This window comes from Patella vulgata, chromosome 3 (assembly GCF_932274485.2).
Source record: "Patella vulgata chromosome 3, xgPatVulg1.2, whole genome shotgun sequence".
NCBI lineage: Eukaryota > Metazoa > Mollusca > Gastropoda > Patellidae > Patella > Patella vulgata.
Window position 1 is genome coordinate 8,267,076 of NC_065881.2, and position 16,668 is coordinate 8,283,743.

At 38.6% G+C, this 16,668-nt stretch overlaps 1 protein-coding gene across 2 annotated transcripts in view; it reads right to left on the reverse strand.

Annotated features, from left to right (window-relative positions):
* Positions 1-16,668, reverse strand: part of LOC126815896 (1,25-dihydroxyvitamin D(3) 24-hydroxylase, mitochondrial) — a 58,456-nt gene that overhangs the window by 11,264 nt on the left and 30,524 nt on the right. For both annotated transcript variants that reach the window (XM_050541937.2, XM_050541939.2), the window contains exons 2-5: positions 12,185-12,384; positions 10,321-10,543; positions 5,168-5,349; positions 1,052-1,250 (exon numbers count right to left, since the gene is read on the reverse strand). In XM_050541937.2, coding sequence (XP_050397894.2) covers positions 1,052-1,250; positions 5,168-5,349; positions 10,321-10,543; positions 12,185-12,374 — 794 coding nt within the window. In that variant the 5' untranslated portion in view covers positions 12,375-12,384. The remainder of the gene's footprint in view (positions 1-1,051; positions 1,251-5,167; positions 5,350-10,320; positions 10,544-12,184; positions 12,385-16,668) is intronic.

Consider the following 16,668-nt stretch of genomic DNA (forward strand, 5'->3'; position numbering starts at 1 on the left):
TTCTACAATTAAGCAATGGGAAATAACTCTAATGTTCATGTAAGTCTATTAAACTGAGACAACGAATACGTGTACATTATAGAATCACGGTGTATTACGATGAAATAGTTACTAGTAACATCAGTCAGTTATATAGAGAGATGACTCGTGTTTTCCTTTGGCGTTCGTCACTTCCGATACAGGAAACCTGTATTACTCAGCTATCGTAGCAATGATCTCTTTGTTAAAATTATATTTGGAATGTGTTTAACCAGCTCTATCACATTATGTGATAATGACTGGCACCAATATTGTCCTTTAAGGTCTTTTCATGTTAATAAATGTCGAAATAATAATTTAGATAACATTTCAGACCTAAAAAAAGACAAGCAATAGGCAGATTTAGCTCTTGCATAATGCATGTTTAATTGGTCATTGTGGGTTTTTGTAATTGCCATAATGACCAATCTATGGCACTTTGAATAAAAGTTCTACCGATGTCATCGAGAGTTGATCATGGTCTGGATAAGTTTATTAATGTCTAATTAATAATTCAGATAACATTTCAGGCCTAAAGAAAGACCTGCAATAGGCAGATTTACCTCTTGCATAATGTATGTTTAATATGATTAATACAATGACGTCATTATTAATGTGACGTCATAATGTATGTTTAAACTGAAATGCAACAATTTAATTAAAATACAGATCTTTATTTCGTTTTTTTTATACTTTCGATGGCCTACACTACATGAAGATCTGACAAGTTATAGTGGGAGCTCACGTCAGGGGTCAAACGAGCGGCTTTTGACCCTATGACGTCCGACATTGATAATCAATCAGCGTTGACGTTTCTTCTGGTTTACCCACAGTTCGGTGCATTAAAAGGCCAAGAACTCGCCGTAACAGACGGTTTCATTGGCTAATCCCTCACATCATTCAGAACACCTCAATGATAACAACTCTTCCAGATCCTAGTATAGTAAAGACAAGTAAAACGAAATTTTTAACTATAAAAACGAAACGAAATAGGATCTGTGTTTGAATCAGATTGGAAATGAAATTGACTTACTTTAAAATAAAATCGTTCGCTTCTTCATATCTTTTATAGCTAGGTGTCTTAAAATAGCGAACAAGAGGAGTTCGACCCATTATAGATTCGTTGACTATCTTCATCAGTTCGTCATTAAATTTCAGGAACAGTTCTTTATTTTCATCCATTTTATCCGACAGAAAGCCTAGCTTTTTATTGTAGGTTATTACGCACGAAGCTAAAATATATAAATAAATAAAAAACAAATATGGCAATGTAGGTTTTGCGGCTCTAGGACAATTCGTCTCTGAACAATTTGTCCCCGGACAATTCGTCCCTGAGGACAATTCGCCTCCGGACAATTCGTATCAGGTCTTTTAGTCCTATAGGACTATTCCTCCCCTACGGATATTCTTCCCCAGACAATTCGTCCCCATGGACAATTTATCCCCTGACTATTCGTCCCCTAGCACAATTCGCCTGAAGGATAATTCGCCCGAAGGACACTTCGTCCCCTAGGCCAGTTTGGCCCTGAACAACAATAATGTTAGTTCCATTATCAAAAACTGAATTAATCCTAAATCCCAGTTTTGATGCTAGTTTTACATCGTTTTACATTTAGTATTAAATCTAGGCCTTAACTTAATGGTTCATGAAGTTTTTTCGGGCTAATTGATGTGCATGTAGTAATCAGTAATGATCAGCGACACCTTTTGTGAGTTAGAGAATCCATTTATCCCTTCACTATGTCCAGTGTCAATACTGCACTTGACTTATAATCAATATGCATTATTGAACATGATAAAACAATGTAGACCAGACATCAGTTAGTTTCAAATTCTTCAATTTCTTTAGAATTAGCTGTTGATCATAATTAGGGGACGGATAGACCTAGGGGATGAATTGTCCGGCGACGAATTGTCTTTGGGGACGAATTATCCGGGAATGAATAGTCCTAAGGTACGAATAGTCTCATGGGATTAGTTATCCGGGGACGAATAGTCCTATGGGGCGGGCGAATTGTCCGGGAACGAGTTGTCTGGGGACGAATTGTCCCGTACCCAGGTTTTGCATGTAAAGAATCGACAGAAAGGTTTTGTATGTAAAGAGCCATAAGAATTATTGACAAAACCGACCCAGAGATGGACTGTGAAGGAGCCTGCGACTGTGCTAGCCCCTTTAAAGTTAATGTTCACGGACGTAATAACGAGCTTTGAGTCATGGTTTTGAGTTTTTGCGCTCCCTTGAGATTTTGCACCCCCTCGCAAATAGCAAAAAATCATGCTGTTTTCAATATTATTTTATACGCATAATGCTTAACCAGCGTCAAACATATACCCTGCGTCAGATATTCTACAAATCGAATCTAGCATGTTCCATACAGCCCAACATTATTCCATGTCACTGGGAGGGACTGGCACCGCCCACCCCCACCACACATACAAATATTGTTTTTTGGGGTCCTGGACAGGATCTTGTTGCTCGTGCAAAATTATGGTTCACCACGTCCCTGCTTGAATTTGGGTCGTTTTTTATGAATTAGTAAGATGGCCACAGGCAGCTATATTTGTGTATAAATGAAATGAAATGAAGTTTAACGTCCTACTGTTCTGCTCCTAACCTGGGCTAATGAAGACGGGCATACTCCATACAGTGTGCTATGAGGGAAATTTTGCCCGGGCAGCGACACTACCGCCTACACTTATATCGAATTCCAACTGCCGAGGGATATTTTACGTGCACGCCAATGTGTACACAGGACCTCGGTTTTTCGTCCCATCCGAACGACTGGACAGCTGTCCTTGTTATTTGTGTATAAGCTAGAAACATAAGGTTTGGAGCAGGCCTCACGAGAGGGTGGGTGCAGCCGTGCACCGCCCCAGAACCAATAAGAGTCTATAGGGCCCATGAATATCAAAGTTCAAAATTGAAATGGGAAATTATGCATGAATTTTTTATTGAAGCTTATATAAGTATGTACAAAAGTTTTCACTTGATCGTAATCTGCTAGTGAATCATCTAGATATCACTAGTGTTGGAAAGGGGCGGGGGCAAATAGGTCTCGCCCCAACACATTTTTTTATTGTTCCTTTGAAGCTTATACAAGTATGTACAAAAGTTTTCACTTTATCGCAATCTGTTAGTGAATCATCTAGATATGACTAGTGTTGGAAAGGGGGAGGGAGGGGGGCAAAAAAGATCTCGCCCCAGCACATTTCTCTTCCTCTCAAGGGCTCTGCCATAGAGTGGGAACAACTTATTGAGCCAGGTTGAAGGGGGAGGGGCTATTACATGACACCTAACATAAAATATAGTCAACTGTATGACTGATAAACCATTTTTTTCAGTTGATCGGACTGTTTGATTATTTTTTTTAAATTTATCAACTGTATGATAACATTTTTGAGGCCAAGGTGATATAAATTATTGTGGATTAGATATGCTATGAAGTCTTGTGATACATTTCAATCAGTCACTTTAGTGTCACCACACCCTCGGTTGTCAATCGTACTTATAGATGAGAGAGAGGGGGAGAGAGAGAGAGGGGGTTTAACGTCCACTCAACACAAACTTGGTCATTTCGGGACTAACATATGTTTTAATTTTATTTCAATATTTCGCTTACGTTTAGGGGTCTTTAGCAGTGGGAGGAAACCGGAGGACTCGGAGAAAAACCACAAGGCTGGACAGGCGACCCTACTCCTTGTCCCGTACAACCGGGGAATACAGCGCGCATGTACTAACCATTCGGCTATCCAACCCCCCAGTACTTAAAGGCTCAATACCACTCTTGTTGTAACTGAATAACATGTCACAATCTTTATTCTGGTCAACAAATTGTTCTATTTTACAATATTCCAATTAATTGATGATACAAATTTCATCTTAACACACCTAATTTAAAAAATTGGAAAAATTCAACTAAATGATTTGAAAAGCCTAACGTAAACCTTTTCAAGTGTGACTTGGATTTAAAAATATTTTCGAACCCTCTGAACAAGTAAAATAGGATGTAATAGATAATTTGCACAACAGGTAGGACACTTAAACATCTAATACTTAGAATAAGGCTATTATTTATTTTCTGGAGCTGTCAAGCCAGTAAGAGTGTTATTGTCCCTTTAAAGATACATTGTGGATCAGGTATGATTGTGAATCTTACCAGATTCAATGAAATGAAATGGGGTTTAACGTCCCACTGTTCTGCTCCGAAGTGGGCTAATGAAGACGGGCATACGCCATACAGTGTGCTATGAGGGAAATTTTGACCGGCGAGCGGCGCTACGACCTACTTATATCGAATTCCAACTGTCAAAGGATCTTTTACCTGCACGCACACAGGACCTCAATTTTTCGTCCCACCCAAACGACTAGACAGCTGTTCTTGTCAGGCCTTTCGTCCTGCACCATTGACAAGGGGAAATCACGCCAGAAAATCCCGATGAACCTTCTCAACCAATACCGGGAGCGAACTCGCGAGTCATCCTCTTATGGACTGCTGTCCAACCTCGTGGGTTTTCTCCGGGTCCTCCGGTTTCCTCCCACTGCTAAAGACCCCTACGCGCAAGCGAATTATGTAAATAAAATTTAACCATATGTTAGTCCCGAAATGACCTAGTTTGTGTCGAGCGGACGTTAAACCCCATTTCTCTCTCTCTCTTATGGACTGAACCACCGTGGCACCCACTGGCATAAGCCTTTTTTTTTTACGCGCACTGTAGTCTCAAACACCCGTTACCATAGTCACTTTGATTTAAAACCTTCCCCATCTTCCACTGGTCGCGAGACTGGGGGATTGAGAGGGGCCTCTCTTCACATAAATCCGGAATTTAACGCCCACTCAACACCAAATGGGGTGGTGGTGGAGGGGGGAATAGCCGAATGGATAGCGCGTTGTATCATAAGGTCTTCCATTGGCGTGGTTTCGATTACCCGGTTATACGTGACAAGGAGTAGGGTCGCCTGTCCAACCTCGTGGGTTATCTCCGGGTTCTCCGGTTTCCTTCCACTGTTAAAGACCCCTACTTGCAAACGAATTATTGAAATAAAATTGAACCATATGTTAGTCCCGAAATGATCTAATTTGTGTCGAGTGGACGTTACCCCCCCCCCCCCTCTCTCTCTCTCTCTCTCTCTTTAAGAAATACAACTCACTTTCTGTAGTATATTTGTAAAACTCTTTGTTCAGGTCTTCCGGTGAGAACGCTCGTTTCGTTACCCTCTCGGCAAATTCAATGGCTACTTGATTCTGTTGATGAAGATATGGTATTGCTGAGTTCGGACGAGATAGGCTGATACTACAAGGCTTCCGTACAGCTTCCCAATCTGCCCCTTCCCTGAAACAAATAAAAACACGCATATTCACAATGAAACGAAGAAATGCCATGTGCTGATAATACGAGAAGGCGTATATTTTAAATGCTATTTAAAGACATGTCTTCTATTCGCTTAATTCATTAATAATTACGAGTATTTGCAGTTTTTCGACTAGACTTTCTTTCTCTCTTTCTCTCTCCTTCTCTCTCTCTCCCTCTCTCTCTCCCTCTGTCGAGTGGACGTTAAACGCCATCTCACCCTCCCTCTCTCTCTCTCTCTCTCTCTCTCTCTCTCTCTCGGCCAAAACTAGATGTTAATCTCTCTTCCTGAATAGTTCGTGACTGTCGTGATTCTCATATTGTTAATAATTGTTGATTGAAAATTAAATATTCCTACATCAAGAAAATGTATCGCACGATTATTATGAATCTTATCTATACCAGCGGTTAATCGCTCAGGTAGATAATACGGTATATTTATTGTTAATCACGTAATCCCATTGTATTTGATATCGCCAGGTAGAATCCTTTAATGTAGTTTTAATTACGTTCGCTTTAATAAATACCAAATGAATCGGAAATGTCAGGAACTATCCTACCTCAAAATAGCACGCTATTTCGTCAATAGATTTCACTAGGTTTGCCTGGAAGCCATTTAAATTACGGATAAATAAACAAGAGCGCAAATGGGCTTAAAGATACATTATGGGAGATTCGATAACGAGTTGGCAGTTCTCACCACAATAGTTAAAAACTAGATAATGTAAAGGCAATGTGCTGAAAATTTCATTCAAATTGATCCACTATGAACCGAGAACTAATCGATTTAAATTTTATCATTACTGATAAACAGCATATCCATTTAATCGTTAAATCGAGAAGGAAAGTTATGTAATAAATCGGCTCATAACCCACTAAAGATCGCAGGCTAGTGATGCCATCTAGAGTTGATTATGGTCTGGATAGGTTAATCAATGTCTAATTAATAATTCAGATAAAGAAAGACCTGCAATAGACAGATTTAGCCCTTGCATAATGTATGTATAACCAACCACAGATATCTGTCCGTTTCAGCATGTCCTTTCCTGGGTCCAAGATCTTTATTCTGAATACCTCCAGACAAGGAAATAAATTAACACATGAATCCAGGTAATCATATGTACTCTAAACTTTCAAGTCCGCCGGACCCGAAAAACAGCAAGAGAGAGAGGGACAGAGAGAAGTGGGTATTAACGTCCATTCGACACAAACTAGGTCATTTCGGGACTAACATATGGTTCAATTTTATTTCAATAATTCGCTTGCGCTTAAGGGTCTTTAGCAGTGGGAGGAAACTGGAGGACCCGGAGAAAACCCACAAGGCTGGACAGGCGACCCTACTCCTTGTCACGTATAACTGGGAAATCGAAACCACGCCAGTTGACCCAATGATAGACCTTATGATACAACGCGCGCACTAATCATTCGGCCATCCAACGTAATTATAGAAAGCGTCTGCTCATCATGAGATTATGAGTTGGGTATCGCCTGTAGGCATCAACCAAGAGGATATTGACATTTCTAATTATGTATCTCATTAATAACAAATATTTGGATTTAAGTGCCAAGGTTTGGCTTTAAGTACTAAAACGGATTCCTACGTAAGAACTAATTTAGCTCTAAGCGAATTACACGTTCTTATAAGCTCCTTATAAGTTTGTGGTCATTGACTCTTTGGTTCTGTAAAGATACTTGTATAGGAATAAGGCCACAGTAATTTGATTATCTGTTTTTCGGAGATCTTGAAACACGTGAAAGATGGGTTTTTTAAAATTTCATTTGGAACTTAAACCCTTTGAAATGAAATGAAATGAAATGAAATGGTTTTTTAACGTCCTACTGTTCTGCTCCGAACTAGGCTAATGAAGACGGGCATACGCCATACAGTGTGCTATGAGGGAAATTTTGCCCGGGCAGCGGCACTACGACCTACTCTTATATCGAATTCCAACTGTCAAGGGATCTTTTACGTGCACGCCAATGTGTACACGGGACCTGGTTTTTCGTCCCATTTGAATGACTAGACAGCTGTCCTTGTCAGGCCCTCCGTCCTGCATCACTGCCAAGGAAAACTTTTTGAACAGCACAACCAAATACGTTTGCTTTTTAAATAATTTTTTACCCGAAGAAATAATATGGACATTTTTCTACAGGTGTTCCAGAAGAACAGAAAATCACATTGGCGTGGCCTAAATCTGATTAACCTAATCAGCCATTCTGAAGTTGTCGAGCAATTAGGGAATTGGGTTTTGTAAAAGAATGCCCCAGGTTACAATCCCGTCATCAGTTGAGTAACGTGAGCAGAACATTTGGGATTACTGAAGCGTGGCTTAGGCCCTTAATCCATGTACTCGTTTTCGTGGCGTTTCCACACGCGTTCTCGCCGGCGAAAATGTCGTTCTAATGAAAATGTCATAGGACCGTTTCTACGTAACGCGTGCGTGGAAACCAATCCTCAGTATCCACAGTGGTTCCATTCCATTCCTCTCCACTACGGAATCAGACCACTGTGGAAACCAGATGGAAAACGGACTTTAAGGCTTGCTAAATTCGAAACAGAGTAGGCGGAAATACAACTGACGTATCAAGGAAAGTTAAGATCTACAGAAATATTTAAACATACATTATGCAAGACCTAAGACCTGAAATGTTTTCTAAATTCTTAATTAGACATTAATTAACTTATCCAGGCCATAATCAACTTCTGATGGCATCGGATTTCTCCGATATTAAATAAATTAGAACAGTTCAGCCATATTTTGATTTAAGCTAAAAATGGAGGAGCGAGACTAAGCTTCGAACAACCAGTACGGTGGTTGAAATTATTGCACACGTCTTGTCAAACCTTCAAAGGCTAATATCGCCGCTCGCAATAGAGTAATATGAATGAAATTTTCAAATTATTCGTTTTACATTATCTATTTTCGAACTATTATAGCAAGAATGGCTAGCTCTTTATCTAAATCTTACATAATGTATCTTTAAAGTAACGGTGCGTCATTTGCATTTTTCCCAAGGCTTAATCCACGTTAATACGTATTCAGATTCATTATTTTACATTTAATTAAAGATACATTATGGGAGATTAGATAAAGAGCTGGTATTTGCTGAAAATTTCAGTCTAATATTGATCCACCCTGAACCGAGAATGTAGCGATTGAATTTTGGGCCTAGCCTCGATCATCATTACTAAAGTCGGTACGATAAAATACAAAGTCTCGATTATCCATTTCTTGATTTAATCATGAATAAACGTAGAGCAGCAAATCCTAATCCAGTTAATATCACAGGCTAGCGATGACATCGAGAGTTAATTATGGTCTGGGTAAGTTAATTAATGTCTAATTAATAATTTAGATAACATTTCAGGCCTAAAGAAAGCCCTGCAATAGACAGATTTAGCTCTTGCATAATGTATGTTTAAAGGAGCTAAGTCTCTTACTCAATATCATTCAAAGTCTTCGACATTGAAAACACAAATTATTTGTCAATTGAAATCAACAATCAACATTGATGTTGTGATTTTACAGGGAAAAGATGGGCTTCTGATATCTAATATTTAATACAAAATAAATATTTAACCATTGGTACACGATTCGTGTACCATAATGCGTTTCAACGTCATGTGGAACAAGGAACTCGAAGAATGAGGCTAGACATTCCACAAGTTAAGTCAAACGGTGACGCTATATTCTTATCTGGAAAGCATTATCTGGGGGACAATCAAATACTAAACACAGAGAGAGAGAGAGAGAGAGAGAGAGAGAGAGAGAGAGAGAGAGAGATATTAACATCCACTCAACACAAACTAGGTAATTTCGGGGCTAACATTTGGTTCAATTTTATTTCAATAATTCGCTTGCGCAAATAGGTCTTTAGCAGGAGAGGAAACAGGAGGAACTCGAGAAAACCCACGAGGTTGGACAGACGACCCTAGTCCTTGTCACGTACAACCGGGGAATCAAAACCACACTAGTTGACTCAATTACAGACCTTATGATATAGCGCGCACTCGCTAAACATTCAGCCCCCCCCCCTAATAGTGGCTAAACTGGGGCTTATAATTGCAAGCAAAAAGAACAACAGTTCCCGTTGTTAAATTAATATTGTTTTTTTATTGCTTTATTTTCTTTAAGATTTGTTTTATGGATATGAATTACGACCATAAATGTTTCGTAACGTTATATTACGTGGCACTAAAAATAGATTGAGTTTCGGGGTATGCAGCGTTAAGCCCTATACATGTCATTAATAATAAGTGTGTTGGGTTAAGTACCATATTACAGCTACGGAACGCTGGCGTGAACAAAATTTATATCATTTTTTAAAATTTTATCAGCGGGGTTTATCTTCTTGCTATTCGGCAATAATTTATTACGATTTCCAAGTGACAAGGGTTCTTTTACGTGCACACAATGCGTCCACGGGACCTCGGATTTTCGTCCTATCTGAACGACTAGAGACTGTTCCTTGTCAGGCCTTTCGCCCTGTACCACCGAGGAACTTCCTCAGACATTTTATCATGTCGTGACTATGACAGTTGGGTATCCGTTACGGGGTTGGCAATTTGGGCTGTCCCGAGTCTGCTATTTGGGGTATACGGGCACCTTGGGCCTGGACGTGACAATTAATGTACGAATGAATGGAATGGATGTTAGAGTCATAATTTTCGTAACTACTTCCGGTTTCTGAGTTATAGTTCAGAAATGCCGATTTAAAATGCTATCACTATATAAAAGTTAGTTAATTGTTCCCTGTAGATAGACAGATATAAATAGGGTTTAACGTTCACTCGATAGAACCATTGGGCCATCCCCCACCCCCCACCCCCATCAGGACCAACTTCTAGAACATTCACAAGAATTGGCATCGAAGAAAAGATCAGCGGATTAACGGACACGAAAAACGTAAATATTTGTCTTAAAAGAAGAAAAAATCAATTAAAAAACGTACAGATTCTCCAAACCATTTCTGACGTTTCGTCTTTCTCCATACGCGATAGACACTGGAACACCGGGTCTGTTAGGGTATTTCCCTTCATTACCGAACACTGTCTTAATATCGTTTATATCTTCCACCAATACCCGCCATCTTCCTAACTTGACTCTTACAATAGGACCATATTCTTCATGTAAATCATCTATTAGACAATGGATTCTTTCTGGTACATGCTTGGCTGAAAATATATTATAATGATGCATTTAAATATCATTCAATATACATATAAAAAAAAACCCCAATCTTTTTTACGCCCAAATCATATATACACATCATTCACTATACATATAAAAAAACGCCAAGACCAAAAGAGAGAGAGAGAGAGAGAGAGAGAGAGAGAGAGAGATGGGGTTGAACGTCCACTCGACACAAACTAGGTCATTTCGGGACTAACATATGGTTCAATTTTATTTCAACAATTCGCTTGGGCGTAAGGGTCTTTAGCAGTGCGAGGAAACCGGAGTTCCCGGAGAAAACCCACGAGGTTGTACATGCGACAGCTACTCTTTGTCACGTACAACCGGGAAATCGAAACCACGCCACTTGACTCGAGGACAGACCTTAGGATACAGCCCCCTCAAGCTGACAAACATCAAATCATAAGCTAACTGTCTGTCCTTAAAGATGCATTATGTAAGACTTAGACAAAGAGCTGACAGTTATAAAATAGATAATGAAAAGAGAAAGTAATAATATGTTGAAAATTTCAGCCAAATCACTCCAGTCTGAGCGTCGTTGGAAGAACAGTGTAGTCTCGATTATCATTGCTACAGTTGTTACGATAATAAACAAAGTCTCCATTATCCAATTTTTAATTAAATCATTAACTGTCAATCGTATTTAAATCCACTGAAAAGCAAAACCACCCGATGGTCTAGAGAGTTGAGTATGGGATTGGCAAGTGAATAAATGTCTAAATAACGATCTATATAATATTTGGGGCCAAACGAAAGATCTACATAATGCATCATTAATTGAGTGTCTTCAAAAATATTAGAATTTGCCGAGGAAGTTCATCGGGATTTTCCGATGTGATTTCCCCCTTGTCAGTGGTGCTGGACGAAGGACCCGACAAGGACAGCCGCCTAGTCGTTTGGATGGTACGAAAAACCGAGACCTCGTGTATACATGGGCATGTAGACTAAAAAATCCTTTTGGCAGTTGGAATTCAATATAAGAGTAGACCATAGCGCCCCTGCCTGGGCAAACATTCCCTCATACCACACTGTATGACGTATAATATGCTGGTCTTCATTAGCTCTGGTGATGCAAAAAAGTAGGGCGTTAAACCCTATTTGATCTCCTTTTTCTGTACAATGCACAATGTTGTTGTTCTTAGTGCTTAACGTCTTCTTCTACGCTTAGGGGTCTTTCCTGTGAGAAGAAAACGGAGTACCCGGAGAAAACCCACAAGGTTGAGAAGGTGCCCCTATCTTCATGCCACATACGCTCACTCAAGGTATCGAAACCATGTCCGCAAGCCAGAAGTGACAGGCCAGCTAGAGTGCGAAGCGCGACAGTCTAGATCACTGGGCCATCCCAACCGGCGGGACGATTTACTCAATACTACCCAATACCACCCAATACCACCTCAATACTACCCAATACCACCCCAATACCACCTCAATACTACCCAATACCACTCAATACCACCACAATACCACCTCAATACTTCAACATAATGATGCAAAATTGACACATCACATCATTTGATGTTTTTCAAAAATAGAGAGTTATATCGCGGGAAATGAGTGGTATTGTTTAGTATTGGGTAAATCGTCCCACTCCATCGCAACACCCCAATACACAATGTACTCACTGAATGGTTTGAAATGTAGTGCAGGTCCTATGACAGGTATGGAATATAGGCCACTAGGTCCAGGTATATCATGCCAATCCTTTACACCTGTACAGGATATTTTCCCATGTACAGATGCTGATGAACTTTGGTATAATATTTGCTGAATGCAAACTCGGATTCTCCCAGTTAGTAGTTTAGATGAATTCATTTAGACGAATCTGAAAAAATAAAAATATTATACTTAGAACTGCCAGCTCTTTATCTAATCTCCCATAATGTATCTTTAACAAGCCCAAAATCCCAAAATAAATAGATGACACATATTAATTAATCGCACATTTATCAACTATACATTAAGTTTTATCACTCTCTGTCAGATAGAATCAAAGTTATCTTGTCCTAAAGCATCGACCAATGAAATTGCTTAGCTCTGCTTAGCTTTAGCTTGGAATGTTAATCATTGAACTCAGTCAAGACATTCACCTAATGAACATCTACATCAAGTTTAAACATTCTACCTCAATTAAAAGCAGGGTTGTTATGTTCCAAAGTCTTGACCAATCACATTACTTATCGCTCCTTAGTCTAAGCAGAAAATTCTCATCATCGAACTTAGTCAAGGTTATGATATAATGAATCTATACTCCGCGTGTCATCACTCTCAATTCATTAGAACTAAAGTTATCATGTCTCAAAGCATCAACCAATCAAATTGTTTATCTCTGCTTACCCTAAACAGAAAATGCCCATCTTCGAAATCCATCAAGGCATTGACCTAATAAAAACCTACACCAAGCTTAAACATTCTAGCCCAATTAGAAGGAGAGTTATTGTGTCCCAAAAAGTGTGACGGACAGACAGACGGACGAACCCATTTTAATAGTCCCCTGCTTTCTTCGAAAGGCGGGGGACAATGAAAATATTATAGTTAGAACTGCCAGCTCTTTATCTAATCTCCCATAATGTATCTTTAAAAACATCGATTTACATTCTCATTAAAACACAGATCCTATTTCGTTTCGTTTTTTATAGTTCAAAATTTCGTTTTAGTTTCTCCGCACTTTACCTGCCTAAATATATTTGTTAAGGCCAGCTCAATTGTTGTCAATGTCGCTAAGATGTAAATAAGATTAGGTCACGTGAGTGTTGACTAGGGTTAGGGTAAGCATTGGGGCTAGGTCTAGGGTTAGGGGCAGGGTTTGGATTAGCGTTAGTCCTCTTTACATCTCGTGACCTATAACGAAAATTGAGGTGGCCCTATCACTAGCACAAATCTACTTCACCCATCCATCGAAAGAATAAGAAAAAACAAAATGAAATATTTATCTGTATTTTAATAAAAATTGATCCGATTTAGAAATGTTGAAAACACTATTATATATCTAAATCAGTTTCATTGAAAGCAATTTTTCCTCCATTAACATCGATATTTCTTCAAACAAAAGTTCCAAGACATCATTCTGCCTCCAAAGGATTTTAGAAGAATAAGCTAATTAAATGAATATGTAACATTATCAATATTAACTTCCAGTTATAGTTAAAGGGGGGTTGGATGGCCGAATGGTTAGCACGTGCGCGCTGTATCATAAGGTCTGTCTATGAGTCAACTGGCGTGGTTTCGATACCCCAGTTGTACGTGACAAGGAGTAGGGTCGCCCGTACAACCTCGTGGGTTTTCTCCGGGTCCTCCGGTTTCCTCCCACTGCTAAAGACCCCTACGCGCAAGCGAATTATTGAAATAAAATTGAACCATGTGTTAGTCCCGAAATGACCTAGTTTGTGTCGAGTGGACGTTAACCCCCCCCTCTCTCTCTCTCTCTCTCTCTCTCTCGATTACATGAATCGTTTTTTTAAATTATGTTATAAATTATAAATTATAAATTTATTTACATGTCAAGTCTATAAGCAACGCTCTAGATCTTCGGGTGGTCTTGATCTTGATTGAATTTGATGTTAAAATGGACGATCGAGACTTTTATATATTGCCACTTTAAAAATACAATCTACGTTCTTCTGTTTTTCTTCCCACGTAATTGTACATTAATATTGAAAGCGAAATATGTCATCATTTAACGCCGACATCATAAATCATACGATAAACCACCAGAGGGAAACATATTTCACCACAAAGATTTTTTGAATATTTATTCTTTTGTAGGTAGTGGAAGCGAGAGAGAGAGAGAGAGAGAGAGAGAGAGTGGGGGGGGGGTAACGTCCTCTCGACACAAACTAGGTCATTTCAATAATTTGCTTGCGCGTAGGGGTCTTTAGCAGTGGGAGGACAAGGGAGGACCCGGAGAAAACCCACGAGGTTGGACAGGCGACCATACTCCTTGTCACGTGCAACCGGGGAATCGAAACCAAACCAGTTGACTCAATGACAGACCTTATGATAAAACACGCACGCGCTAACCATTCGGCCACCCTCCCCCTACCCCCAATCACGAGTAACAACCCATGAAATAATTAAAAGGCAATCTGACTACAATACAGATCTCTATTTCGTTTCGTTTTTTTTATACTTTCGATGGCCTACACTACATGAAGATCTGACCGGTTGTAGCGATAGATCGCGTCAGAGGTCATATGAGCGGCTTTTGACCTTTTGACCAATTTCGTTTCGTTTTTATAGTTCAAAATTTCGATTTTACTTGTCTTTACTACACTTGGATCTGGAAGCGTTGTTATTTAACTCGTGTTCTGCTTGAAATGAGGGGTCAGCCAATCAAATGGTCTGTCGAATCGAGCGTTTGACCTTTTTTGCGCGGAACTGTGGGTAGACATTAGCGGCAATAGAAATCAAAACAAAGCAAAAGTAGATAAAAAATACATGGCGGTCGCTAATTGGTTAATCGAACGACTGACGTAATCGGGTCAAATGTCGCTTGCTTGCTACCTGACGTCATAGAAAGTGAACTCCCACTATAACTTTTTAGATCTACATGTAGTGTAGGCCATCGAAAGTATAAAAAACGAAACGAAATATAGATCTATATTTTAATTAGATTGTGTAAAACCCGACTTCTTACTACCCCATACTATATTAGATATCATTCGTACAGATTTCCCTGAGTATTGTAGCGAAAAAATATTAAAACAATATGATATTATAAAGTCTTAAATTCCTGATATTTGGTGTTACATTATTAGCAATCCTACTACCTTCCTTTAAAAAAGAAAAGAATGTATTTTTACAACTGATAACGAATAAATTGAACCAGAGCAATTAACAAAAAGTTCTGTTACAACAGTCTTATTAGGAAATTGTTCGTAGAACCGAAATGTATTGTATTTTGGGAGAAAAGAGTGATGAATATAAATTTTTAAGTTTTAAAGACCCGCAAATGATAGCATTAGATTACAAAGTTGTACACAACATTATTTGGACAAAATTAAAATTATTCAAGATAAATAAAACATTAGATGACATTTGCCCAGTAGTAAAAGAAGAAACTGAAGATTTAATTTTTTAATTGTCTAGATTTGCTAGTAGTGAGGAAGATCTCAAAACATATTTTTTAATTGGGTTACAATCCCAAAAAAAACTCTCAGCCGTTCGAGTTAGTCAACTTAATACTAATCTGTGCCCGAATTTCTGTGTATAAAAGGAGAATGAAATCCCTTGACAGTTCTACTACTATAGAAATTGATGTTGTAAAATTTTGTAAAAATGTAAGAGAGTACTGTAAGAAAAATAATATTAATTTTAATAAAAAGTTTTTTTCGCCGTCATCATTTATTTCTTATGAAAGTTATGGACCTATATGTATTGATATATAATTAGTATTTTAAAATTTTGAAACTAACTTTTAAACTCGAAATGGTTTCGCACTTTCGCTAAGTTTCGAGATTGAAAGCTTTAGATAAAGATAGGATGCCAGGCAACGAAACATACACCCACATATTTTACTTTTTTCGGTAATGAAATCTGATTAAGAGCAACAACTCATTAAGTAATTATCAGAAAACTATATGAATTTGTTTGGTTTTTATAAAGTTCTGCCCCATGCTAACGTTTTGTATACAAAACTTTTAATATCATGGATTTAGCTGTTCAAGTCATAAAAATTCATTGAAAATCACAATACTTGTTCATCTCAAGATCTTAAACTCTGTGTATCAATCTGAAGTCAATCGGTTGATAACTTTAGCCTTTAGAGCGTCACAAAGTGATCAAGGGCCATAACATTGGCAGTAATTATCGATTATCGGGAATTGTTGAAAATCAATAGGATTCTTCGTCTCATGACCTTAAACACTGGTATAAATTTAAGGTCAATCGAATATTAACTTTGGCCTCTAGAGCGTCCAAAATATTTTTTGAAGTGATCAAGGGCCATAACTCTGGCAGTAATTATCAGAAATCGCTGAAAATCAATAGGCTTCTCCGTCTCATTACCTCAAGCACTGTGTATAAATTTAAAGTCAATCGGATATTAACTTTAGCCTGTAGAGCATCCACAAGATTTTTTGAAGTGACCAAGGGCCATAACTCTGGCAGT